The 27,327-nt window shown below is 63.4% G+C and overlaps 1 protein-coding gene across 1 annotated transcript in view; it reads left to right on the forward strand.

The window, feature by feature from the left end:
• The window catches only part of Jph3 (junctophilin 3), a 48,083-nt gene extending 21,036 nt beyond the window's left edge, over window positions 1-27,047 (forward strand). Inside the window, exons 3-5 of the mRNA XM_076839169.2 lie at window positions 17,998-18,122; window positions 21,890-22,770; window positions 26,967-27,047. Coding sequence (XP_076695284.2) covers window positions 17,998-18,122; window positions 21,890-22,770; window positions 26,967-27,047 — 1,087 coding nt within the window. The remainder of the gene's footprint in view (window positions 1-17,997; window positions 18,123-21,889; window positions 22,771-26,966) is intronic.
• Window positions 27,048-27,327: the final 280 nt, after the last annotated feature.

The raw sequence follows: 27,327 nt of genomic DNA on the forward strand, positions 1-27,327 counted from the left end.
CCCTCGGCACCAGCCCCGCAGGGCGTTTGGCCCTCGTGGCCAGGGTCCTGCCCTGCTTGCTGCGTACTGGAGCCCCACTTCCTGCCGGGGGCAGCTGGGTCTCCGGCTGCTGTCCCTGTGGGTCAGTTCTAACCCGAGTCAGATGGCGTCTCGCGGCTCCCGGCCAGCGCCCCAGGCCAGCCTGCCAGAACACCCACCCCGTCCCCTGTCCTGTAGGAGACCCAGTGCAGGGGCCCTCGCTGTCCTCCCTTGTGGAGGACATGCCAAATCAGCCTCCGTTTCCCACAGTGAGGCGGGGTGCGCTGGCCACGGTGCAGCTCACCACCCTTGGGGGTCTGAGGGCCAACTTCCTGTGACGTCCCGTCCAGCCTGGGGTCTAGCCAGTGCCGGGGGAGGCTGCTTTCTCTTCCTGGCTGTCTGCTTCCTGTGTCCAGTCTGCCCTTGGCCACCTGCCTGTGGCTCCTCCCACTTGGACACGTGGTCTGTGTGGTTGGTGGGTGGGGGTGCCAAGCTGGGCCTGGCCAGAGCCCCGTGATTCAGCTCACCCCTTGCATTTCACGAGAATGTCCTGGCTCCGAAGCTGGGAGCCAAGCGCACACAGGGTCGGGGTCTCCTCGGCTCCGAGTCCTCTTGTGGCCTTTCCCCCCCTGCCTCCTAGAGGCCCAGCGGTCCTGTCTGGGCAGACGCCACCCAGGCCCCCCTGCAACCTGCTGAAGGGCCCAGTCCCCAAACAACGCAGCCGGCGGGGCTGGCTCTTCCCTTGGAGTGTGGGGGACGGGGTCAGCCTGCAGCACCTGCAGACTGACCAGAGCCCAGGTCACAGGATCTGCACAGTGAGCCCTGAGGACATGGGGCCCAGGGAAGGAGGACAGCACAACAGGCTGGCCCTGTGTGACCCAGAGAGCCGCAGCCCCGGGGAGACGAGGAGCAGAGTGTCTGGGCAGGCAACATGGCCGTGAGTGCCCAGGGGCAGGTTTCTGTCCAGGTGAAGAACGTGCTGGAAGGACCTCGCGTGGCTCAGTCCTGGGAGGGAGTGGACCACACGTCCTGAACCCTGTACTTTAAAATAGAAAGGCAGCCTCGTGTCGCGTCAAACACTGTGACGTTAAACAGGTAGCACTGACTTGAGGTAGAAGCCGGTTCCAAAGGAGCCCTGAGGGCCCTGGTGCTCAGGCCCCTCTGTCTGAGCAGCCCCGTCCCCGGGCTGGGACCAGTCACCAGGGAGGGAGTGTCCCACAGGGAGGAAGAAAGAGGGTGGGTGCAGCCTGCCGTGAGGACAATCAGGACCTGGCCACCAGGCCTGGGAAGCGTCAGTAACCTGGGCACATGGGCCCAAGTGACCATCGGTGACTTCAGTACCAGGGGTGGCAGTGGCTTCAGTACCAGTGGCTCCAGGAGGGGCCGTTCTTCAGGACCTTGGTGGCCCCTCCTCTGCAGAGTCTGCCCCGAGCACCTGGAGCTGCGGCTGCCGTGCTGCCCAGCCTGGCAGGGCCTCTCACCTGCTCCAGACGGCCCCTGTGAGCATGGAGACCTTTCCTGTGTCATGGGCTCAGGTGCCAGACACCAAACTGGCCTCAGGGGTCGCTCAGCAAACTGAGTGGGTAGGTGAGAGCAGGCACGTGGGGATCGTGGGCCGCAGAGCTGCTGAGTGGCCATGCCAGGGCTCTGCCAGGGCTGTGCCAGGCCACAGCTGGCTCCTGACTCCCTCCTGCCAGGTCAGGGTCAGCGTGGGGGACTCGCCCGTCCCTGGCTCCCCTCCTGCCCGCCTCGCCCTCCCGTCTGCCCTCGCGCTGTCTCCCTCCCACTCCTGCCTCTTTCCCTCCTCCTCACCTTTCTGCCCTGCCCTCCTCCCTCCCTCTCCCGGGTACCCAGGATGTGCCTGGGATGGCTGGCCTGCCGTGCAGGGTACCGCCACGTCGTCACGGGTCGTGGAGGGCCGGCCCCCGCGGGTGGTGTGGTGGTGGGAGCAGCTGCGCTTCCCGACCTGGGGAGTCGGGCCTCTTGCCGCAGCCAGGCTGCCACAGCCGCGTCCTCCCCTTCCCAACCCAGATCCCGTCAGTGACTGGCCCCGTGGGTGGCCGGCTGGTGCCCGAGGAGTAATTACGTGAAGTGCTGAACGGGGAGCGACTACTGGCGGGGTGCCAGTCACAGCGACCTCGTTTACCACTTAGCGCAGCTCGGCTGGAGCACCCACGCGAGGTCCCAGACGGCCCCACCCTGTGTCTGCACTTGTTTGGAGGAGCAGCCCGAGCAGCCTGGCCCCAGGAGACCAGCTCGCGGCCATCTCACATTGATTGGTGGTGGCTGCCTGTGCACTGGGTGGGAAGGATTCTGAGGTCGATCTGGGCTGGGGGCAGGCCTCCATTGATCAGTGGTGTCTGTCACGGCCATACATGGGTGTGAGTGCCGGAGAGGCTGCGTGTCGTCCACCCTGTGTGTCCACCTGGTGGTGTTCATCCTGCCACTCTCAGGCGGTTCCCAGGGCAGAAGACCAGCCTGTTGATTTGAAGTTCTACAAAGTGAGTCTCTCATGTGCTCTGGCCCTGGTTGTCTGAATTTTTTTCCAGTTTTTGGAATTGCAGTAAATCCTTGTGACATGAAATTGTCACCTGAGCCATTTGCGTGTAGTTCCATGGTGTCTGATGCATCGTGCAGCTGTCACCATCCGATGCAGAATTCTCTGCATCTTGCAGAACTGGGGTAGAGGGCCAGGGAGCGGAGGAGCTGAGGCCGGGGAGCCTGCTCTGGGAGGAGAGGCTCAGGAGAGCCTGCAGGGTCAGCACCCTGGACAGCTCCTCAGCCCCCCTGCAGGGTCTCTGAGCCTGGGCTAGCCATTCCCTGTTGGGAAGGCAGGGCCACCTCTGTGCTGTGTCCTACACTGCCAGCCCCCGTCCTTGCTGTGACTTCATGTGCCAGGCAGGATGCAGGTGTCCAACTCACAAATGCCACACTACCCCCACTGAGGACTGAGCCCAGGGATGCTGTGCCACCGAGACCGGGTGGGCCTGGCTGACCATCTAGGCTGCTGTAGCTTGTGGTCCTCCTGCCTCAGCCTCCCGAGTCTCTGGGTCATCGGGTGCACAACTGCACCTGGAAAATGTGACTTTCAGGACTTAGTATCTCAACATGACCAGTTTCTCTCGTAACTTGCGTCCTCACAGTCACCTGAGGAGGGCTCCAGGACCCCCGATACCCATGGCACAGAGAGGCCCTGAGCCCTGGTCTGGAGTGCACGTCAGCTGTGCTCTCTCACCGTGACTCGGACTCAGGGCCTCCACCTCCTGCTGCAGTCGGGACCCCTGTCCCAGGTGTAGGCTCCTCCGGGCTGCAGCAGTGACCGGGACACCCCACCTGCTGAAACCCTGCAGGGGCCCCGTCGTGTGCTGGTGAAGGCACCCGGTCTCCCTCAGTGACAGCCAGGACCCAGGGCTGGTGCTGCCAACCTCACAAGCCCTGCGCTCACCAGTCCCAGCTATCACCACTGTTGGGCACCCGGTGGTGACCAGAGAGATGCCTGTGTGGGTAGGACTGGCCGTTCTGGGAATGCGGCGACGGGCCAGCTGGAGCACAGCACAGGCCATGCGTTTTCCTTCACAAATGCTCAGTGACCACGCAGCTGCCCCCCCCCCCCCGCAGCAACACAGGACACACGGGCCCAGAGCCCCAAGTGCCACCTGCGCCCTGTCCTCCTGGCCAGCCGAGCTGCCCTCCCCTAGCAACCCCAGGCGTGCCCAGGTTCTGCCCGTGCCTCTTGGTCACTCAACAGGCTAAGCCCTGCCCCTGTCATTCTCTGGGCTCCTGATGCGCTCAGTGCCACTTCCCCCGCCAGCCCGGGTTCTGGTGGTGCCCGAGGGGCGGCTGCGAGGAAGGCAGGTGCCCCGTCAGCAGAGCCCTCTGCTCCACGCTGAGGGAGCCGTGCTGCGCCGAGAAGCATGCACTGGAGCATTGGGCCTCGGAACGATGCCCGTCGGGCTCTGAATGCCCCTGTGGCCAGCCCTGTGCGCTGTCACCAGTGACTTGCCTCTTGTCATGGCCAGGCCCGGGTGGCTGGGGGGAGTCCAAGCTCAGGGCCTCCTGGGGCGACGGCCAGGCTGCTGGCGTCTCCTGTGGGCTGTCACCCAGTCTGCGCCGCCGTCTGCGCTTCTTTCTCGCGACTTCTGCTCTCCACTTCTCAGGACACCTCCCCGCGTGCGCACTGTCTTAGGAAGCACAAGAGCACAGAGCCTGTGCCCAGGCAGGGCCCTCTGGCCCACAGTCCTCCTGCGCTCCTCTCACCTCCCGTCTGAGGCCCGCGTAAGTGCTGGCCAGCGGCCAGGCGCAGCCCTCGGCTCCGCGCCTCCGTCTCTCCTCAGCCCTGCTGGGGGGAGTGGCCCGAGGTGTCCTCCAGCACCTGCAGAACCGTCTCAAGGCACACTCACCCTGCCCCGGCTGTCCCTGCATGACGCGGACATTCTGCCACACGGCTGGTGTGCCCTGGCAGCTTGGGCCTCAGGCACCAGGGCCAAGGCTGCCGTCCACCTCCTGACCCAGGTGTGAGCCCGGTGCGGCCTCTGCATGCCAACACAGATCCTTTCCTGGAGGCTGGCTGAGGAGTGGGAAGGGGTCCATGCTCTGAGGACATCTTGGCAGCTGGACAGGATTGTCCTGGGGGCTCCCAGTGGGCACCGTCACTGGAGAGAGGTCTGTGCCAGCCGGCCAGTGGTGTAAGGGAGCCCTGGGTGGCACCCTGAGTGCTGGTGGCTCTCCCTCCTGTGCTCATGGTACTGCAGCCACGTGTGGGGAAGCCAAGGCGCAGGGTACATGTGGGACCTGCCCAGATGCTTAGTGGCAGAGCTGGACCCCTCTTGGTGCCTGCATAAGCATCTCAGGGCCCGGGCCACTGCTGCTGTGTATCCAGGTTGACCCCTGCCCCAAACCCCCACCACCGAGAACCAGGGCATCTAGCCTGCAGAAACCATGCCCCTTCCTGGCCCATCTGTCTCGCTCCTGGCAAACAGCTGCACTTGGTGGTTGTTCCCTGCATGGGGAGCCCAGCACCAGCTGCCCACGCCCTTCCCAGCCTCAGCCGCCCCTCTGACTGGGGGAGGAGGAGCAAGGGCCTCTGCCTGTGGGGACGAACCCAGCCTGTCCTGCAGAGTGGCTAACCTTCTTCCTCAGGGCAGCTGCTCTGGGTACCACCGGGGCCCCTGAGCTGACCGGTGCCGCGGCCTCTTGGGTGACAGAGCCCCTGCCTGCTGGCTTTGGTTGGTGTTTGCTCCTGCTCTCAGGCCCCAGGGGAGGCAGAGCCACGGGGTGCTCCCTCGAGGTCTGTCCCCAGGGAGCTGCGGACAGTGACAGCCCCTCCTCGGTCCTCAGGCCTGCTGTGTGCTGCCTCTGGGGACTGAAAGCCGGCCAGGAAGGCTCCCGGCTGCTCCTAGCTGTCCCGGCTGCCTGCTCCCGTCTCGGGCCTCAGTGGCCTGGGGCCTGGAGACGGCTGTGTCTGGGCTGGGGGTGGTCTCCAGCCCCTGGCGCCCCTCCACTCCAGCAGGACCCTCCATCACGTCAGTGGGATTTGAGACTCAAGGTGTCTGCCTGCAGGGTGGAGGGGTAGGGTGCTGCCCAGGGCCCAGGCTGGGAGCCACGCTGCTCTCCTCCGCGCCAGGTCTAAGAGGGCCTTGGTACCTTTACGCCTGGCTCTGCCACAGCTGGGAGGAGCAGGGCCTGGGACTTGAGCCTGAGGCCCGTCCCCCGCGGGCCCCTGGGCTGTGCCCTGGGAGAGCTCTTCTGCAAGGCAGGGTGACCCACAGGTGGCACACGTGGAGGCGTGATGGAGGGTGCCCAGCTCTCTCTCTGCTGGGCACCTTTTCCACAGGGGGAGGAGGAGGCCTGGACTGAGGGGTGGTGGGCAGCATGAGGAGTGGGAGAGCCACCTGCTCAGGGCAGGAAGCAGAGCAGCACAGTGGTGGGACAAAGTCAGCTGCCACCTGTGGGTGACCTGGGCGGGGGCCCTGGGGACCTGCTGCTCTGTCTGGGGAGCTGGGACCCAGCAAGGCTGGGGTCCCCTGCCTGTCTCGCAGCGAGTGTCTGAGCAGCAGGCAGAGCCCAGGCCAGGCTGTGTGGAGCCCCAGGTGTGGGCACCGTGTTGCCTGCTGTCCAAGGGGCTGGGTCCAGGCCCAGGCTTGCAGCTCGCGTCTGGCCGCCCAGGCATGGAAACATGGTGGGTATCTTTCCCTGGAGTCCACCCCGGGCACTGTTTCCTAGACTTCTAAGAGCAGACAGGGTGGGGCAGCAGGGAGTGGCCAGGGGGACTCCGCAAGGCCACCAGCATGGTGGAGCATCATTCTGGCATGAAGGATGATGCCCACCTGGAGACCTCCATTTGCCCCGGGCTCGAGACCCTCCAAGAAGCCAGCTGCAGGTCAGAGTTCTAGGCTGGCAGGGAGGTTCTCACTGCTGTCCCTGCTGTCCCAGGTCCCTGCTGTCTCAGGTCCCTGCAGCCAGCCTGGCCTTCCAGGGAGTAGCTGGCTCTTGACCTGGGGCCCTTCCCAGGTCAACCTTGTTGGTCCTCCTTCTGAGCCTTGTATGGTTCGCAGGCTGGCCAGACAGGGCCGCTGGGGTCCCACTGTGCGTCCGGCACTGCTGACAGGACACTGAGCCCCCCAGACAGAGCAGCAGGTCCCCAGGGCCCCCGCCCAGGTCACCCACAGGTCTCAAGCCACCAGAGGAGGCAAACCTCCGTGGGGCCATCCCGGCCAGGCCCGTGCTTGGCGCGTGTGTGGAATCTGTCAGGCGTGACGTGCTCACCCAGGAACACAGACGTGGATAGAAGCCCGGGTCTGACTGTGCCTGAGGGGCGCGCAGGGAGGTTCTCAGAGCGCCATTGGTGAGAGGTTCTGGCAGTGGGACAGCCATCCCTTCCGGGCGGCCCTGGGCCCTCTGCAGACACCGTGGGGACTCGTCCCTTGTTCCTGCATACAAGGCCAGGCTTCAGGAGGGCGTTAGAGAGGCAGGCTGCAGGGCTGTCTAGATGAACCTGTGCTCTACCGTGAGTGGGAAGCCTCCCCTCTCGAGCCCAAGACCTCAGCTGACCCTGTCCTCCTGTGGCCTGGGCCCAGCCTGGCCGGTGGAGACATGACCCCTTGCTGAGTGGGTCCCTGGGCTCCTCGCAGCTGCAGTTTGCCTGCGATCCCTGGTGCATGGGGCGCTGTGGGGTGAGGGAGAAGTGGGGGCCAGGTCCAGGCAGGCTGAGGGGAGGGGAGGCCCGGGGAGGAGGGTGGAGGCTGTTTGAAAACCAACTAGTGTTGGCACCAGGCGCTCTGGGGTTGTCATGGCGACTGGGATGCCTCCCTCTCCCCCACTCCCAACCCCTAGAGTGCAGCTGGCCCTACTCGGGCCTCCTCTCTGGGCTGCTGGGCTCCCAGCCAGAGGTGATCAGCCGCCGGGCAAGGGCTCCATCTCCTGAGGCCTGGCGTCCCACCTGTGGCACGGGGGAGGATGGCCGTGAGCTCACGGCCGGGACAGGATGCTGAGCAGAGCCGGCAGGCAGAGGGGCCTGACCCGCAGTGACAACTGTCTGTGGGAGAAGTGGCTTTCTTTAGAGTCGCCGTGGCCTCCCGAGTCTGCCCTGGGTGTCCCTGACCGGGGGCCGTGGGGCAGGGAAGGCTCCGTGAGGCCGCGAGAGGGCACTGCAGGAGGAGGCGCTGAGAGGAGGGTGACACTCTGGAGGTGGTGTCAGGCGGACTGGGACCCTACCTCATGCCTCACACTGAAACAAATGCCCAGAGACAGCGTGCCCAGGTGGGAAGCAGGGCACCGACCGGCTCCTTACTGTGAAAACCCTGCAAGGCGGCAAGAGGAGATCCAGCACATACTGACAGCAGGGCCGCCAGCCGCAGCCACGGTGGCCTCTCCTGTCCCCCTGGGAGCGCTGGAAGGATGGGGACAAGGTCGCAGTCCACCGAACTGGAGACGGTGTGGGGGACGGCCCTCCGGGGACGGAAATGGGCACAGTCTCCAGCCGAACACTGGCATCTCCAGCAAAGGGCAGGCCGAGGGACATCTCGGTCCATCTCAGACTCACAGTCGCACTTCTGGGAACTGATCCTGAAGACAGATTTGTGCCAAAGGTCAAACCTACGAGGTTACACAGGCCATGACTGCAGGTGGCAGGAAATGGCAGAGCTGCTCCCTCTCGTCTCGGGCAGAATCCATGACCTGAGGCACCCCTGAGGTGGCCTGCAATTGCTGGCATGGAACCGTCTCCAAGGTACCCCACGAGGTCCCGGAAACAAACCCGAGACAGAGCACATGACGGTGGGTGGCGTTTGTGCCCCAAGTTCCTCAGCTATTTGAGGGCGGGAGACCTGGGCCCTCAGCTTGATGGGGTCGGGGGAGGCTGAGCTTCCTCATCCCGAGGACCTTGACCGCACCCACTCAGATTCTGTCAGGTTTTTAAACATGCACACGGCACAGCGAGGTGCTCTGGAGATAAGGCGATTGAAATACGCAGCTCATCTGTGACCCGTGCACCTTCACGTGGCCTGAAGGGAGTCTCCTAGAGTCTTAGGAACCCGTGTCGTCACGGCCACGTGACACGTGAGTGCAGTGTGGATATTCCCACTGTGCTGACCCATCGGCCGGCCAGCACTCAGACAGCAGGTTCTGGGCTCCAGGTTGTTAGGCTGGGAGCTCAGCTCGCCCAGGACGGGCACAGGCACCAGGAGCAGTCGGCTGGTGTCAAGTGGGACCCCTCAGGGAGGACACAGGAGCCCCTCGGGGATGGACACAGGAGCCCCTCGGGGAGGACACAGGAGCCCCTCGGGGAGGACACAGGAGCCCCTCGGGGAGGACACAGGAGCCCCTCGGGGATGGACACAGGAGCCCCTCGGGGAGGACACAGGAGCCCCTCGGGGAGGACACAGGAGCCCCTCGGGGAGGACACAGGAGCCCCTCGGGGAGGACTCAGGAGCCCCTCGGGGAGGACTCAGGAGCCCCTCGGGGAGGACACAGGAGCCCCTCGGGGATGGACACAGGAGCCCCTCGGGGAGGACACAGGAGCCCCTCGGGGAGGACTCAGGAGCCCCTCGGGGAGGACTCAGGAGCCCCTCGGGGAGGACACAGGAGCCCCTCGGGGATGGACACAGGAGCCCCTCGGGGAGGACACAGGAGCCCCTCGGGGATGGACACAGGAGCCCCTCGGGGAGGACACAGGAGCCCCTCGGGGATGGACACAGGAGCCCCTCGGGGAGGACACAGGAGCCCCTCGGGGAGGACACAGGAGCCCCTCGGGGATGACACAGGAGCCCCTCGGGGAGGACACAGGAGCCCCTCGGGGATGGACACAGGAGCCCCTCGGGGAGGACACAGGAGCCCCTCGGGGATGGACACAAGAGCCCCTCGGGGAGGACACAGGAGCCCCTCGGGGATGGACACAGGAGCCCCTCGGGGAGGACACAGGAGCCCCTCGGGGATGGACACAGGAGCCCCTCGGGGAGGACACAGGAGCCCCTCGGGGAGGACACAGGAGCCCCTCGGGGAGGACACAGGAGCCCCTCGGGGAGGACACAGGAGCCCCTCGGGGATGGACACAGGAGCCCCTCGGGGAGGACACAGGAGCCCCTCGGGGATGACACAGGAGCCCCTCGGGGATGACACAGGAGCCCCTCGGGGAGGACACAGGAGCCCCTCGGGGAGGACACAGGAGCCCCTCGGGGAGGACTCAGGAGCCCTGGGATGCGCATGGGGAAATGCCATCACAGTAAGGGCACAGGGACCTGTGTTTCTGATCTACCCCTTTTGCTCTGAGACAGGCTCTACTTTCCTGATACTCTGGAAATCCTGCCCGTCACTGCATGAGGTGGCCACGCCTGTGACCCCTGCCAACTGGGAGCTGAAGCAGCAGGGGCAGTTCCAGGCCAGCCAGGACAAGTTGGTTTGGTCCTGTGTCAAAATAAACATGAAAAGGTCTGGTGCCAGGCGCACCTGGCCTCATCCTCAGTCCCTCCACCACAATCCCCCCGCGCCTGTCCTTGTGGACCAGCTGGGCCGGGGTGGGAAGGGCCGGCACGCTGTGGTGGGCCATGAGGTGCCGTCCAGGGTGAGGGCACACGTGCTGCGGGTTGCCCGTGAGGGGCGCTGGCTGTGGAGGGCTGGGACCTGGCTGCTGTGCTAAGGGCCCGGGGCCACCCGGGTGGGCTGCCCAGGAGTTCCGCTTCGGGCCAGTGTCTAGCGCCTCAGTCTTGCTGCCACGGCTGGGGAGCCCCTGCAGGCTCACCCCAGCCCATCCCTGGCCAGCCGAGGGCTCCTCTCACAGGCCCACTGCTCATGAGCTGGTTCCTTCCTGTCCGCAGCCCTCCAGGGCCCCCAGCTGGCCTTGGGGGAGGAGGGGACCCTGTTGACGGAGGCTGGCCTGGCCCTTCTCTGCTCCAGCCCCTGGGCCTCCACCCACTGGCTCCCCAGCCTTTGCCACCCCCTCACGGCTGCCCCCTCCAGGACGCCCTCCCCGAGCAGGATGAGCCCCCTGCTGCCCCTGCACACTAACCCCGTCGACGTGCGTTAGTGCTGTCTCCCCTCAGAGCTCCTCACCGGGCTGGGCCTGTCTGTCCCCACCTGTCCTTAGCTCGGCCCTCAAGCAAGATGGCTTCATGAGTGACTTGAAACCCAGGCCTTCCCAACTCTGGCTTCGGCACCTGGCCGGTGACATGAAGCCGTGATGTGGGGATCACTGCCGGAGCTCTGTGGTTGGAGGTCTGGCTCTGTGGACCTTTGGGTCAGACACTGGCAGCTGGTGGCTGTGCTCCAAGTTGTGTGGGGTGCAGAGATGGGGGCTCTTGTGAGAGACCTGCTGTGACCAGTGGCTGGCCAGCTGTGAGCCTGGGGAGCACGTGCCCATCCTGGGCCCTGGGCTGGCACTTGGCTCTGCAGATAGCCATGGCAGGATCTGCCCTGCTGACACTGGCCTGCAGGGCCTGGGGAGTCCTGATCCAGTCCCTGGGGCTGACCTCTGTCAGGCCCTGCAGCCCTGGGCTCCATGGCTGGGCATCTGCATGGGGCAGGGCCTGCTGCTCCCCTGACCCCCACTGTGTGGGACTGTCTGCTCCCTCCCTCCAGGAGGTGGGGTTGCCTTGGCAATCCAGGGAGGGGACAGTTTCCTGGTCTCCAGTGAAGTCTCGGGGAGGCCAGGCTTCCTGACCGGGCAGGGGACTCTTCGTCTTTGCCCTAGAGTTAGGTTTAGTCAGAGCCTGGCTGAGCCGCGGGTTAACGGGGCTGGCTGAGGCCAAGGACCCAGGGAGAGTTGAGGATGAGCAGTGGCGTCAGGTGACACTGTTGTGGACACCACACACTATTGGCTTCCCCACGCTGCTGAGGCGAAGCCCCACAGGCGGGGCTTACACTGCGGGTTCACACCCCCTCGGGGATGCCGGGAGGCAGAGGTTCAAGACCCAGTGTTGGTGGGGCTGGTCTTCAGGAGGCTGGGGGCCACGCATGGTGGCACGTGCCTATGACCTCAGCGCTCAGGAGGGTGAGGCAGGGAGATCACAACACCAAAGCCAGCCTGGGCAACTTAGCAAGGACATGGGGGACGGGGCTCAGTGGTAGAGTGCCCGGGTTCAGTCCCCAGTGCCAAAACCAAACAGGAAATAAGCGGCCGGGGAGAGCCTGTCCCCACCTCTGTCCTTCCTCCCGGGTGGCGGCTGGCTCCGTGTCCTCGGCCTGCCCTATCAGGTCTGACCCTGGGTCTAAGCCCCCGTTTCCATGAGGACGCCAGTCACGCGGGATCAGCATCTGCCCTGAGAGCCGCGCAACCCCCAAGCCAGGTCCCCGTTGGGCACGTGGGCTTGGGCCCCAGCGTGTCTGTCCTGGGGCACAGTTCCACCCCTGGGAGTCCCGCACGCCCCTTGTTCCACCTGAGAGCAGCCACAGGCAGGCAGAGGGAGCCGTCCTCCCGGGGTGAGCTGGGCCTGCAGTGTCGGGGCACGAGTCCCTCTGCTTGCAGCCTGACCTCCTGCCTGCCTGCTGCGTCTCTTCACTTCCACGGGCCTTGGTTTCCTCACCCGGGGGGCTGTGGGGGCTCGACACCCTGCCTGTGCCCCCCGTGGCCCCGTTCCTGGTGTGCCCTTGTGGCTCGGCTCCCAGTCAGCCACGATGCTCTGTCCACGGCTGTCCCCCACCAGCCCTGTCTCTGATGTCACGGCACGTGCTCACCCAGATGGGTGTGGATGAGGGGGACAGATGCGGGGGATGGGGAGGGAAGGAGAACCTGGATGCAGGGCACTGTCAGAGGCTCCCTGCCTGGCCTCCAGGTGGCCCTGTTACTGTCCAGCTATGGCCCCTCACCTGCCCTGTGTCCTGGACTCGTCCTGGGCCCCCAGCAAGCAGCTTGACCTCATCTGCAAAATGCGGGCATTCCATGGGGGGCCTGCGTGGGAGGGGCTGAGCCAAGCAGGCGACCCCCGCAGCCTCAGGGAGGGGGTTCCCCGGGTGTCCCCTGCAGTCCTTGGCCAGGAGGTTGAAGCAGGACAGTGAATGAGAAGAGGGTGAGGGCCGCTGGTGTTTGTTAACTTCCCGAGGCCCCGACTGGTTTCCTTGAGCCTCAGCGGGAGCCTGGGTGGAGCGTGTCTGTGAGGCAGTGGCGCTGGCCTCGCGCTGCTCTCCCTCCACTTAGCGCCCTCGATGGCCACGGCCGCTCTTCAGCTGGAAGCAGCTCCTGGGTGTTGACTGTTGCCCGCGAGAGGGTGGATGGCTCCGCCAGTGCTGTGCACAGGACCCTGCTCAGGGACTGGCCCCTGCCTTGTCTCACCTGGATCTGGCTCTCGCCCGCCAGCTTTTCTTCAAGGGAAAGGCGTTATCCTGCCGGGAGATGCTTTGTCCCTCCACTGTCTAGCGGATGGGGACGCAGACAGGGTGGCCCTGCTTTCCTGGGACTCAGGGTTAGCACGCCAGCAGTTGTCGGAGAGGATGGTTCTGTATCAAGGCAGATCTGAGGCTTCTCGAAGCTCTTGGCAGGTGCACGAAGGCTTTGGGGTGGGGCCGTGGCACCTGGGGTCTTAGGGAGAGCTGAGTCCGGTCAGGTGAGGGAGACAGAGAGGGGAGAGAGCAGTGGGTCCAGGAAGAGCCACCGGCCTGCAGGGTTCACGTGCTGTGTGACGAAGCCAGTCCTTGGCGGGAGGCCTGGGCCAAATCTAGGAGGACGAAGGCGTCTGTCCCTGGAGCGTGACTCGGGGGTCTCTGGGCCCCCAGTGCTGCGGTTGACTAGCAGTGCCTGCCGTGGTCAGAGGAAGGCAGGACGTGGCCGCACACCTGCCACGTGTGCCCTCCCTCTAAAGTCCCGGGGGTAAAGCTCTTGTGGAGAAGAGCCAGAGGGGCCCGTGTCCTAAACCCATGCTCAGCTGCCAGTGCTGCCCATGGCCATGGAGTCAGAGGTGCAAGAACAGACTGCGGGAATGCCTTCCTCTCCCACCAGGAAGCCACTTCCCTGCAGGCACAGGAGACCCGGCCGGAGGTGAAAAGGGCACTCTGAGCAGACTTCCTGCCTCTGGAGTCTCGCTGTGGCTCCGGGGCCTTCCTCTGCCGGGAGACCCCCAGGTAGTACCTGCTCCCTGTCCTGGGCAGGCACTGGAGGCAGGAGCCCCTCTGCCCATCCTAAAGGCCTGGGCGGGTGTCCTGGAGTCCAGCCTGAGCCTCCACAGCGAGCCTGGCCCCAGGAGGAGAGCCAGGCAGAGCCAAGGTGCCGGGCGCCCAGGTTTCCTGGGTGCTGACAGACTGCCACTTACCAAGGGCTGAGCGGACACTTGTTCTCCCGTGTTCTGTAGGGCGCAGCGGCACAGCCCGTCATCCAGCTACTGGGGAGGCCGAGGAGGGGAATCGTGGCTTCTCTGAGCCTAGGCAACTTAGCAAACTCCCAAAATAAAAAGGGCTGGGTGTAGCTACGGTAGGGTGCCTGCCTCACGGGCGCAAGGCCTTGGGTTCCGTCCCCAGCACCACATGCGCAAAAGTCAAAACTGTCTCTGGACTATCAGCAGGGTGGAGGCAGGGCTGCTCCCTGTTGGGGGCTCCTCTCCTTCCAGCCTTCCAACAGGCACCCCTCGGGAACGAGCAAGAACCGCGGATGGCAGGTGACCCCGGGTGCACGCAGCCCAGCTCTGGGGCCGACCGTGCCTCATCTGCCGGGGCACCCGCGTCTCCAGCAGCAGTTTTATCGAGTCTGTGTCTGACGGACGTTGTTGCCCTGGCACCCTTTCTGGGGCTGTTTCTGTCACTGTCCTAGAGAGGTTTTCCTCATGGTGCCCGCGTCTGTGGTCACACGCCTCGTGCCTGTGTGCACAGGGCACCCAGTGCAGGCGCAGGAGGTGCTGGCATCTCAGTGACACCAGCTGTGCCGACACACGCCTTCCCCTTGGGGTGCAGGTCCCCTGGCTCTGGTCCGAGCTGGACACCATTCCGATCGTCCATCCTCGGCTTCCTTTGGTTGCATGGCCTCCCGGCTGGCCAGCCTGTGCCTGGGAACTCCCTGTTCTGGACTGTGTGTGCAGCGCCCTGCAGGAGGACCCAGCTGCCTTTGCCCACTGGATGCCCGGCCCTAGCTGGCTTCTGCCAGTGAAGTGCCTCCTCCTGGCTGTGGACGTCAGCCCACACCATCCCAGCTGGGCAGGGAGACCTGTCCCAGGCACATCTCCTCCCACAGTGTGGCTCAGAGAGGGCGGGGTCACGGAGCTCATCCAAGTTTTTGGCGGCCACCTCTGCTCCAGGTTGCAGAGCTGGTCATGGGGCCACACCCACAGGGCCTGCTGGGCGCAGAGGATCAGCCTGTGTGCAGGGCACGAAGAGCACATGGAGTGGCTCGCTCTGCCTCTTGTCAGAGAAGACGCTGGACACCACCTGCCCCACACCATCCAGGTTTCTGTGCCGGGTTTCTGTTCTCGCGACTAAAAGGCTCAGGGTCACTCCAGTTGAACTGGGCTGACTGGGCTGCGCGAAGTAACCACACAAGAGACTCAATACCTTTTCCTGTTTGGGGTCACCGTGACGGGTCCTCTGACCTTAAGGGTCCGCAGAAAGAGAGAGCGAGAGCAGGCGCTGAGCCCTTTCATTGAGGAGAAGCTATTCAAATGAGGAAGGGGTCAGGTTTCAGGGAGCTGAGTCTATCTTCATGATGTCCATGTCAGCAGGTCGACTGACACCTGGGTAGGCCACACCCAAGGGCACAGTAAGAGGAGGGCACACACAGGCACTTCCATGGAAGATTCTATCCTAAACAGGGCAAGGGGTTATATCACAAAGGAGCAGGTGAGCGCAGCTCCACCATGGGGCTGTAGCAAGACACACCCATGCACGAGACACCGACCCTCGCACCCAAGAAGGGTGCCACATTTCTGCGACTGAGCGCCTCAGCACCCAGCCGGGGGGTGTGACTCAGTCACATGTAAGGTTGGCCTCCCACACTGCTGCACTCACTTCCTGTGGCCGCAGCAGCCCCCATCAGGGTCTTCGCAGAAATCCCCAGAGCCCATCATTTGTACAGCGAGTGTGCATGAGTAACAGTGGGGAAGCCGCGGAGTCCTGTGGTGGGGAGCTTCCTCCGGGTCAGGGCCGAGGCTGCCCCCTCTTCGGAGCCAAGTGCAGGGCGAGCAGCCCGAGGACAGCGAGCCCTGGCTCTTCCAGAAGGGCCTCCCCAGCGCTCAGTCTCTTGATCACTGTGTGCCTCCTGCTGGGGGCCTACCCCAGACCCTGGGACAAAGGTGACCGGGAGCTTCCTGGGCAGCTTCAAGTCTCCCTTACCAACTGACAGCCCTGTGAGGCAGGAGTTCCCAGCAAGAACCCGGGAGTGGAGGGGACCGGGCCCCGCTGCCCAGCTGCTGTGCGGTACAGCCTGAGGTCAGCCCTGGCCCAGTGCCAGCATTTCACCCGCAGCAAAGGGGCTGGGTCCCGAGACAGTGGCAGGTGTTTTGTCCACACTGAATGGTGGCTTAGAACCTCACAGGTCACTGGTGGGACGGGAGGGAAAGTTAAGGGCACAGGGTCTCCCTTGGGGGTGATGCAATGTTGGAGGTGATGGCTGCACCCGCGCTGAAGGCCAGTGGGTGGTGTCCCTCCATGTCATGTGACTTCCACTTGGTGAGGGAAAAGTAAAAAGAAAGAAAACCTTAAAAAGTCTATTTGGCATGAGGTTTCCAGAATGAGTGTAGACAAAATGGACTGTTGGCTGGGAGGGGGGTGACCGATAGAGGCCACGGGTCCCCTTGGGGCAGGAGCACCTTGGACAGTGGCACAGCTCTGCGTGCCTGGGAACCACCCTGAGGCGGGTGCAGGCCTGTGGGTTCTTTCTCAGTGCAACCGCTGTGGCCAAGGAGACCCGGGACCATGGCAGGGACAGGCTGCCCGGCTGGGCTGTCAGTGAACTGGGGGGTGCGTCGCTTGCCCTGGGTCCTTGGCCATCCAGGCTCCCTGAGGCTCCAGCCGGGCCTGGTATCTCCACAAGGGCAGGCCATGTTGGACCGATGCGTTGTCAACTTTGCAACCTTGCAGAACTCAGGGCACCCCGCTGCTCTTGCTGGTTAGTGGGGCTGTCCATCTGGGCATCAGAGGAGGCACTGAGCAGCGGCAGGCAGGGGTGGCCACCCTGAGGCTGCCCGACTAGGGTGAGTGTAGATGTCCCGCAAAGCCCCGAGGTGGGGACTGCAGCAGAGAGCCCCATGATTAGCACACATGCTGATCAGCTGTGCCCAGCAGGCCACCGGCTCATCAGAGATAGTAAGTCAGGTATTGATTAGTGCTTTATTAACAGGTTTATCTCTGACTCCCTGCCTCTACTGTGTGTGATTACAAACACCAGATTCTCAAGGAATCTTCTAGAAGGTGGTCCTCGTACTCCATGGGACACGCAGCCATAACTATGTTGAGAAATTACAGATTCTCCCATTTCCAAGAAATAAAACTATGCGAGGACAGAATCTTGCCAGTGCTGAATTCCTGCCCAGGCTTTCTCTCGGGTCTCTGGGGCCTCCCCCCAGCAGTATGGCGGAGCCGGGCAGGAATGCCTGGAGCCACGGACTCCTCTGCCTTGCTTCATTTCCTGGAAGCTTGTCTGGTGGCCGTTGACGTTTCTGTGTCTGCATCCAGGATTTTGAAGAGAGCAAACCCGGTCTCTCCCAAGACTCGAGGGCTTCCAGGCTTAGCCTGTGGACGCCCAGTGACAGGTGCTACAGGGAGAGGGATCAGGCAGCTTAGGGCTACAGAGGACTCAGCGTGTCCCCAACAGGCGTCCAACCCAGTCCTGAGCATGCTGGTGTCAGGGGCAGGGCCTTTGACAGGTGGCCGGGTCATGAGGGTGCAGACCCCACAATGGGATCAGCGCCTTCTAAGAGGAGGCCCCAGAGTTTCCTGCCCGTGCAAGGACACAGTGGGAAGGTGTCATCGGGCGCTCGAGAGCGGGTTCTCCCAGACGTGGAGCCTGCTGGCACCTGGATCTTAGACTTGCAGTCCCCAGACTGGGGCAGCCTTGGCCAGCCTGCAGGACTGAGTGGGAAGAGGCCGCCAGAGCAGAGCTGGGGGCAGCCCACAGCCGCCCAGCTTGCTTGCGGTCACGCGGGCACTGGCGTCTCCTTCTGTCAGCGGGGAGCCCGCCCACCCACACCTAGGGTCATCCTGGGCCAGAGTTGATGGGGGGTGACTGACCGGAGGGCATCGGGGCACTCCTGCTGCAGGACTCATTGGTGTCCCCTGTCATGGCACCCCTGGGGTGTGGCACCACCCTGGCCTGGGCTCCCTGTGCACACATGCAGGACGCTGGTCGATAACGAGAACACACACGTTCTGCAGCACATCTGACATGCCGGGCTGGGGGATTGGTGCCAGTGATGTTTGTTGAATGAATGAGAAAGGTCCAGAGGGCCGGAGGCAGCCGTAGTGCACCAGCCTCCGCTCTTGGTCTTACTGGGTGTGCAGGATCCTGGGCACGAGGCCTCAACCCCACCACCTCTGCTTCCCGTCCCCCTTCTCATTCCTCCCGTATTCCCCCAGGACCTCCCACTCGCGGGCCAAGGCCGAGGCCGCCCTCACCGCAGCTCAGAAAGCGCAGGAGGAAGCCCGGATCGCCAGGATCACTGCCAAAGAGTTCTCTCCTTCCTTCCAGCACCGGGAGAACGGTGAGTCTGCTGCCCCCCAGGCTTCAAAGGCTGGGTGCACGCCGGGTGGTCAGGACATCAGATGTGTCCCCATGCCACAGGCCAGCTGGCCCCACATGGGTTCTGCCCCAGAAGCTGACATCCTACCGGTGGCCACCGCTTTTGCTGGAGCTGCGTGTCCTGGCAGGGCCTCCTCAGAAATTTCAGGTGGCCCCAGGGTCCATGTGTCTGTTTCCAGGTGTGCTGCCTCTCCCTGTCTGTTGCCGTCTTTCTAGAACATTCTGTGATAATGGATATTTCCATCTGTTTGCTGTAACGTGGCAGCCACTAGCCTTGCGTGTTGAGAGAGACTAAGGAGCTGGCCCTAGTTTCATTCAGTCCTAACTTGTCTGCTTTTGGATGCAAATGGCCTTGTGTGGCCACTGGCTGCTGCATTGGCAGGTGAGGCTCTGAGTGCTGGACAGCAGCTCCTTCCATGTCCCAACAGGTTCAGGAACCTCAGCCTTCCCTGCAGGGGCCCATGTGGACCGTGTGTTCTCTTCTGGACTCCATACGACAGGCCCCAGGGTCATGAAGGCCTGCTGTGGTGTGTGGTGGAGGGGCTGTGCTGGCAGAGGTCACAGAGTCATGGTCCACTGGCTCCCAACCTGGCCTCTCTGGGAAGCCCAGGGGACAGGGCTCCCTCCTGTCTGCACCTCTGACCAGCACACGGGAGGGCTGAGTGGAAAGCTGCTGGCGTCTGGGGATGGATCCAACCCTGCAGCCCTGAGCTGCCTCCTGGCCTTGGGGCAGGGATGGAGCCAGGGTCAGTGCTGGGCCAGCAGACAAATTGGTCCTCGCTATCTGTTTTCTCTGTGTCCTGCCTGTACTGGCCCCAGGGCGCCTCCCGCAGGTGTTCCTGGCCCAGACATGGAATGTGGCCGTCATCCCTTCTGCACTCTTCCCTGGTGGGTCCAGGGTCCTGGCTGAGCCTGCTGCTCCTAGCTAGAGGTACAGTCAGGAACACAGAGCACCCCTGCCTGTGGCTGAGTCGGTGGGCTCTGCTTTGTCCTTGATGGGACCTCAGCTGTGACCTTGGGCTAAGAAGTGGCGTCCTGACAGGTCTGCATTCTTGTGAGTTGCCCACCCCTCGTCCTCCAACCCCAGCCTCTTCTCTGGACACACTGGGCCCAGGTGTGTGAGCTGGGTGGACACAGGCCACCAGCCCTGTGCTCAGACCACTAGGCGCCTGGTGACACCAGCCACATGAAGAAGCCTGGAGGACTTGATGCACAGTCCCCACCATGGGTCACCCAGGTCCCAGGCGCAGGTCGCGAGCTGACTCCACTGCTGGGGCCTGTTCTTGGCCTCTCAGAGCCTCGGTTTCTCCAGCTGTGAGGGAAAGGGAGGGCCACAGTGTCTGAGCTCCTGGGTGCGCTGAATGGCCCAGGAGCATCGTCCACCTGCGGCTCCAAATGCGACTTTGTTGGGAGGAAGGGCTACCTAGATGCAGTTAAGGCCAAGATGGGGAGGTGGGATCATCCTGGATCAGTAAGCTCTAAATCCAGCCTGGAGTTTTCTTAAAATACTGCCCAGAGACACCCAAGCCAGGAGGGTGTGGCCACAGCCCAGGAGTGCTCACCAGAAGCCGCAGAGGCCAGGAGCAGATTCCCCTAGAGTCCTGGCAGAGCCCCACCACAGCTTGGCTTCAGAACCCCACCCCTCAGACCCCCAAGAGAGAACGTCTGCTGTTGTAGGCTGTGGCCCCGTGACCCTGGTGTGGGCCCTGGAGCCCTGGGAGGCGGATGCTGGGCCCAGGACCATGGGTCCGGCTGGCCAGGCCTTGGCTGCTGTTTCTGTCCAGAAGCTGGCTCCTGGAAGCGTCCCTCTTCCTCAGGACAGAACTGAAGCTAGGGCTGCTGAGGCAGCTTGAGCCTGGGCTCCATGCAGACAACATGAAAGGATCGAGGCCAAACTTGGAGATGGGCAGCTCAAGGCTAGAGCCTTCATCTTGTCTCCTGCTCTTGGGCTCTGGAGCATGGGCAGCTTCACAGGAACGCTGTGGGCACTGGACACTGCCCAGCCTTGGCCCAGGGACCTGGAGGACCTGGGCCTGCCCTCCTTTCCTGTCCACCGGGTCCTGCTTCCAGGAGCCTCTGGGGTTCTTGGCTGTCCCTCCTGGGCCTTCCCTCCACAGTGCCTCCTGCCAGGAGTTGGATCCTGTATCTCTGATTAGTGCTGAGCCTTCTGTGTAAAGAGTACTACAGGCAAATGAGCCCAGGCCAGGAACTGGGGGCCATTGAGGCCACTGGGCATCTTGCAGCTACTCCTCACAACCAGAAGCTGCATCTCCTCTTGGCAGATGAAGTCGAGGTTGAGAGCAGTAGCTTGCCCGAAGTCCCGGAAGCCAGGAGGCAGAGCAGGGCCTGGCTCCCCACCCTGAGCTGCACCTGCTCGGACAGCAAATCCCAGGGTTTCAGCCGGGGAGAGGGCCACCCTGTATAAGCCGCCTGCACCTGGAGGACCTGCAGCCTTCACCGGGGAAGTGGGGACATCCAAACCAGGAGCCTGGCTTTCTGCCGGGCAGTGTCCAGTGCCCACAGCACTCCTGTGATGCTGCCCATGCTCCAGAGCCAAAGAGCAGGACACAAGACGAAGGCTCTGGCCTTGAGCTGCGCATGCTCCAAGTTTGGCCTCGATCCTTTCATGACGTCTCCAGGAGCCACAGCTCTGTGCGGTGAGCTTGAGCTGAGCACCACCTCCCCACACGGCAGTACTGGCAATTGGGTGCCAGCCTTCCTCTAGGCCTCACAGGAAAGGCCACAGGGCCATTTGCACTCAGTGTCCCAGCTTGCCAGACCCCTGGTGTCTGGGCACAGGGATGGTGGCCCTCAGAAGCCCAACCCCAACCAAGGGGGTGGCGTGGTGAGGCACAATTATGGGGGCTCTGAGCATGGGGCCCTGAGGAAAGCAGACGAGGTGGGAACCCAGGCTGGGAGGTGGACACACGGGTCTCAGTGTGGTTCTGCATGGACCCATCCCCAGCCTGGCTCTCTGTGTGGATACCATGGAAGCCCCAGCCCTGTGACCACAGAGGACCAGTCACTGGAAGGGGCTCTGAGACTGCCTGGCCCACATCCCCATGACTCACGGGGACACCAGTCTAGGGGGCTGTCCCTGGCCCAGGGCCACATGCCAGGGTCACCACCCTGCCCTGCTCCCTGCTGCCTGGGCACCTGAGATGAGATCAGGGACACAGTCTTGTGTTGACATGTGAAGTGACTGTGCCACTGTCGCTGGGGCCTGGCCTGTGCGGGGCTGAGGACAGATCAGAGGCTGGGGTGCCAGCCTTGCGGAGGCCTTGGCCAAGGAAGTGTGGGCGCCTGGGCTGGGACGCGACTGAGGCAGATGTCTGTTCACTGTGGAGGCCTGAGCAATGCAGGGAGGGCCGGACCTGGCCTCATGCTGGCCCCAGGCTGGTCCTGATCCCAGGGGAAGGCACTGGCCAGAGGCAGTGGGGTTGGTAGTCACGCCTGGCCTCACCAAGCCTCAGGACGTGTAGGAGGCCAGCCAGTGTGTGATGAGGGACCAGGCTGAGGGCTTTCCACTGCCATTGCTGTGACCTGGGCCGCCCAGGCATCCTTAGAGTGCATACTGGGCAGCGTGCCCCACCAAAGGGCCCTGGGAGTCACTGTTACCAGTCTCTCCCTCTGCCCCTGCGCCTCCCCTGAGCAGGGAGCACCCTGCCCCGGGGCCTTAGAGGAGCAGGCTCAGGGTGACCCCCACTGTGTCCCTTTCTTCTCACCAAGGGCTGGAGTACCAGAGGCCGAAGCACCAGGGCTCCTGCGATGACATCGAGGTGCTGTCCACCGGCACACCGCTGCAACAGGAGAGCCCCGAGCTGTACCGCAAGGGCACCACCCCTTCAGACCTGACCCCGGATGACAGCCCGCTGCAGAGCTTCCCCGCCAGCCCCGCAGCTACGCCTCCGCCGGCCCCCTCCAGGAGCAGGGCGGCCCACTTCTCACGACAGGTCTCAGTGGACGAGGAGAGAGGCGGGGACATCCAGATGCTCCTGGAGGGCCGGGGAGGGGACTACTCCCGGAACAGCTGGGGTGAGGAGAGGGCAGGGGGCTGCAGGGGCGTTTGCAGCAGTGCCCTGCGCAGCAGCCAAGGCACCGAGGACTTCCGCACCCGGGGCGCGGGCCACAAGCAGCCCGGGAACCCCAAGCCCCGGGAGCGGCGGACGGAGTCCCCCCCAACATTCTCGTGGACTTCCCACCACCGGGCGGGCAACCCTGGCTCCGGGGGTGCCAAGCTGCAGGAGCCCGACGAGGAGCAGCTGAGCAACTACAAGCTGGAGATGAAGCCCCTGCTGAGGATGGACTCCTGCACACCAGAGCCGCACCCCCAGAGGAGACGCCACGGCCGGGGCGCGGGGGGCGACCGGCGCTCTGAGGACCGGGGCTTCGGGCTGCAGAGACTGAGGTCCAAGTCCCAGAACAAGGAGAACCTGCGGCCGGCCTCCTCCGTGGAGCCTACCGTGCAGAAGCTGGAGAGCCTGCGGCTGGGGGACCGGCCTGAGCCCCGGCTGCTGCGCTGGGACTTGACCTTCTCCCCACCCCAGAAGTCTTTGCCTGTCGCACTGGAGTCCGATGAGGAGAACGGGGATGACCTCAAGTCCAGCACAGTAAGTGGTGGCCTCCCGGGCCCCAGGGGCGGGAATCCAGGGTTGTCCCCCAGCTTCTGACCTGTGGCCCCCTGAAGGTCTCTCTCGAGCGCCTCTCCAGGGGTGGGTCTCCTATTGCTCTGGGTCAGTGGCAAGAGGCAGGCAGAGGACCAGGACAGAGTGCCTCAGTGGGCTGGCCCTGAAGACCTTTCATCTGTGCCGGACGCAGGGCCAGGCACTCACTGGGCCATGGGAGGAAGCAGATGTCTGTGCTGCTCCCAGGAAGCCAGAGTCCAAGGACAGCCCCTGGGTGTCCCCCTCGCTCCTGACCTCCTTCACCCTGCAGCCACGGCTCTCCCCATTCTCCCAGCACAGTCCCAGAGTGCAGTGCCCCCCGGAGTGCAGTGCCCGTTGTCCCCCATAGGTCCTCGGGCCCCATCCTGACCTTTGGGGTCAGGCTGAGACCACCCAGGTTGCTCACACCCTGTGGGAGGTCAGGGCATACTCCCATTTGAGGACCTCACATGAGACTCATGCTCCATCCGGGCAGATCTTCCCCACCTGAGTTCCCTGCGGAGGGTGGGCATTTTGGGGGAAATAGCCCCTGCCTCAGAGCCAGACGGGGCTGGGGGTCTCAGGGTCTTGCACAGGTTATACCCAGAGGGGAGCTGAGGGCCATGTGGGTGCAGGGTAGGTAAAATGGAGAAGGCCAGAGGTCTTCGGCAGGACCCCAGCTTGCCTGCCCACAGGCACAGGCAATGCTCAGACCTCTTGGTTTCTTTCTTCACTGGTAAAAAAAAAAAAAAAAAAATTCTAAAGGCTGCTGCTCCACAGGGCAGACAGGAGACTGGGCTCACCCAGGCGGGGGTGGGACTCACAGTGTGGGCTCAGGAGGGGGCCCCCTGCAGGTGTGTTGCCGTGGCTACAGCAGGGCTCCTGAGTGATAGTCTTGGTACCCCCAAAGGTACTGTGGCCTGCGAGGCCACTTCCGCAGGTCCCTAAAGCGCCTCCCCTCCTTAGACACCCACAGCAGCCCCCGTGGCTCCTGCTGGCACTCACGCTCATCCTCCCTGTCGCAGCAGCCAGGGTGCCTGCGCGGGGCTATTTTGGGATGGAGGAGTGATGGGCAGGGGTGGGAGGTGCGGATCGACGCTATATTTAGCCCACTGAGCCCCACTGGCTCTTTTGGGTGCTTTCGACACTAAGCCCCCTCTGGTTGGCGTGCCAACGTGGGGCCAGCCTCAGCCAGCTCTGGAGTGGGGCGGCTGCAGGCAGAGGCAGGGGCTGCAGCCCAGCCATGGTTGGTATTCCCCCTCAGCCCCAGGAGCCAAGATGGAGACTCCAGGGCCCACCCTGGGGTCCCAGCTTCCTGCCCAAAGCAGGCAGGGTCTTGTTCACTTGCTCCCACAACCTGGGGACATATTCTGGGGGCTGTCACTGGGTCTGAGGGGAGGTGGCCTGCTCCACCAACATTCATGGTGGGGAAGTGCGTGGCTGTTGGGGTGACGTGGGTGCTGAGGGCCTTGAGGCCTGCTGCATCCCCTCCCTGGGGCACAGCTCTCCACAGTTGAGGCTGCTCTGGGCTGGCAGCAGGGCCAGAGGTGGGATGTCCTGTCCAGCAGCATTCCCCTCATCCAGGGACTCTACCCCTCACCACAGTCAGGGTAAGTGGGCAGAATGTCAGTCCCCACCCTGATGAAAGCATCTGATCCACTTGCTTCTCTGGGGCTGTCCAGGGTTCCTTGCTGTGAGGGCAGCAAGGGTGGAAAGGAACCTAGCCATGGGAGGCCCCAGGTCCTGGCAATTCAGGGTGAAGTTATCGTGGGCAGGAATGTCCAGGCTTTCCCTCCGGCTCTGCCAGCAAGTGAACTCCACAGCCTCCACTAGACCCTTGAGTGTTTCTGGGCCTGATTCCCTGTAAAGGAAGGCTGTGGCACAGGTGCCAGCTCTGGACTCCCCCGTGGCAGGGGACAGCTAAGGTTCAGCAACCTGGTTGATTCCAGCACCCTCCCCCCAGCAAATCTCTGCTGCCAGGAGTCCAATGAGCAAACTCAATGCCAGGCTGTGAGCTGCAGGGCAGGGTAGGCGGCCAGACCAGGGTGCCCCTGCCTACAATGCAGATGGAGCCCAGTGGGCCAGTGGATCTGGGGGCCACGCAGGCCCAGCTCCAGAGCTAAATGGGCTGGAGACCTGAGGCTGGGTTCTGTGGGCATCTTTTGCCATTGTGGGCGAGATGGCTGCCCGCTGTCCAGCTCTCACAGACCCTTCGTGAGGAGCGGCGTGGTGGCATGCTCTCCACCAGCACCCTGCCTCACAGAGCGTTCCAGGCCCTGCAAGAGCTGTGTCACCACGGGGTGACAGCCAGCAGCATTAGGCAGCCTTTCGACAGGATAACAGTGCACGCCCAGCCCTGTGAGCCAGGAGAGGGAGGGCGAGGGCCTGGCCACCCAGGCATTGGAAAGGTGAGCACCGGGAGCTGGGGCAGGGATGGACCTTCCTTGACCACAAGGACAACCATGTCACTCAGCTGGCCATGCAGCTGGGAGAACTGCCTGACTCGGGGACAGAAAGAGCTACAGGCTGGCTGGCAGCCAGACAGGAGGAAGGCGAGGGCAAGCTCAGGCTGCTCCTCTGCAGCTGGGTGTGGGGAGCCCACATGTGCATGGGGAGGAGCTGCAGCTGTGTCTCCAAGACACCCCAGGGTTCAGGTGGCCCTGTGAGGCTGCATCTAGAGGACTCTGAAGGAGCCACCTCCTCCATGAGGGGGTACCCATCGTTTTAGCCGACAGCTATGTTGAGAATTCACGCACCATACGGCTCACCTGTCCAGGGCAGGCAGTTTGGTGGTTTTGGTGTATTTAGGCTGTGTACCCATCACAACTGTCTGACTCTAGACTACTGCCATCCTCTGTAAAGACACTGCAGACTCACTGGGCCGTCCCTCTGTCCCCACTCTGGGACTTGCCTCTGTTGGACGTTTCACACTGATTGGATCATATGGTGAGCAGCTTTTTGCTGGGCTCGCCTCACCCAGCATCAAGACCCGGCCCACTGTTGGGGCACACGCCAGCTGCACTCCTTCCTGTGGATACCCTCTGCACGGGCAGCCCCATCTGCCGTGGCTGCTCACGTCTGGGACGCATGGTGTGCTGCCATTTCCTGGCCAGTGTGCTGTTGCCTCGAGCAGCCGTGAGGCTTCTGCATGGATGCGTTTCACTTTCATTTCTCTTGGGTCCTCACCTAGGAGGGAACCCTTGGGGGAACTGGCAGACTCCTCCAGCCTCATCTGACAGGAGAGGAGCAGGCATTTCCTTTCTGGGGAGAGGCATTCCAGCCCCCTCCCTCACCTGTATTGCAAGCCTGATGCCACCAGGGCCTGCTCAGTCTGGGAAAGCCAACCTCATCATGGCTCTGACGTTTGGACACAGGGGAGGAGAGGGGCAGGGAAGCAGCTTGGGACCCTAGCGCAGGTCATCTCCACTCCAGGAGATGTGGAGGCTCCCAGCCACTTCTTTACTTGGGTGTAGCCAGTGTGTGTGTGTGTGGGGGGCAGAGGTCTTCTGGGATCAGGCCACCACTATGGGCACACCCGGGGCTGGGCTGCTGTGCCCCCCTCCAGGAGGTGGCCCGCCCCTCCCGGGTGCAGCAGGTGTGCCTTCAGCATTGCGGTGACACTTGGTCTCGAGGAGCAGCCTCACAGGACAGAGCTGCCAGCATCCTCTCCTGAGGTCTACCTCAGAGGCCTTGCCTCCACCTGTCCCTACCCAACAGGGGCAGCCTGCAACTTAAGGGCCAGGGCCAGGCACTGATGCAGGGCATGGGGAGGGGCTGGGCTGCACCTGAGACAAGCACCCTGCATGGAGCCTGGAAGCTGGGCTCCGAGAAGAGTCCGGTGGCTTTGAAGTCAGCTGCTGCAGTTGCTCAGGGGCGGTGGCTTGAGAGTGTGAGTGGATTAATGGGAAGGTGACTTCACGGAGGACTGCTGAAGGGCTCTGAACTTGAGGGCCACCCGGCGTGGGAGCACAGCTGGTGCTGGCTGGCCACCGCGAACTGGCGGGTGCTGTGAAACCATGCTTCGCTGTCCTAGCAGCTGGAGGCATCTGTTGACTGACCACTGTGACACAGGGTGTTTGGGGAGCCCGGGCTTTTGAAAAGGCCCCCACTGTCCTGGCCCTCCACACGGGCACACATGGTGACCCACCTGTGCTCTCTTCCAGGGCTCAGCTCCCATCCTGGTGGCCATGGTGATCCTGCTCAACATCGGAGTCGCCATCCTGTTCATCAACTTCTTCATCTGAGAGACTGTCCCGCTCACAGAAGCACCGGTATGCAATGGGGAACTGGAAAGGGAACGCCCCGCTCGGACAGCCCCAGGACTTCCAGTCTTTTCACAGAAGAACACCACGGTTGGGTATTACTCACAGTTTGCCTTTTTTTCTGGGTAATGTTTTTTGGATTTTAGCCAAATTCTTTGCTTGTGTAACACTATGCTGTGTGGCATGGCAGAAGGAGGCCAGCACGCCGACCCTCCCGCTTGACGTGGAAAGAGAAGGGATCCGGCACACCAGCGGCAGAGGA

This window comes from Callospermophilus lateralis, chromosome 18, assembly GCF_048772815.1.
Source record: "Callospermophilus lateralis isolate mCalLat2 chromosome 18, mCalLat2.hap1, whole genome shotgun sequence".
NCBI classification, from domain to species: domain Eukaryota; kingdom Metazoa; phylum Chordata; class Mammalia; order Rodentia; family Sciuridae; genus Callospermophilus; species Callospermophilus lateralis.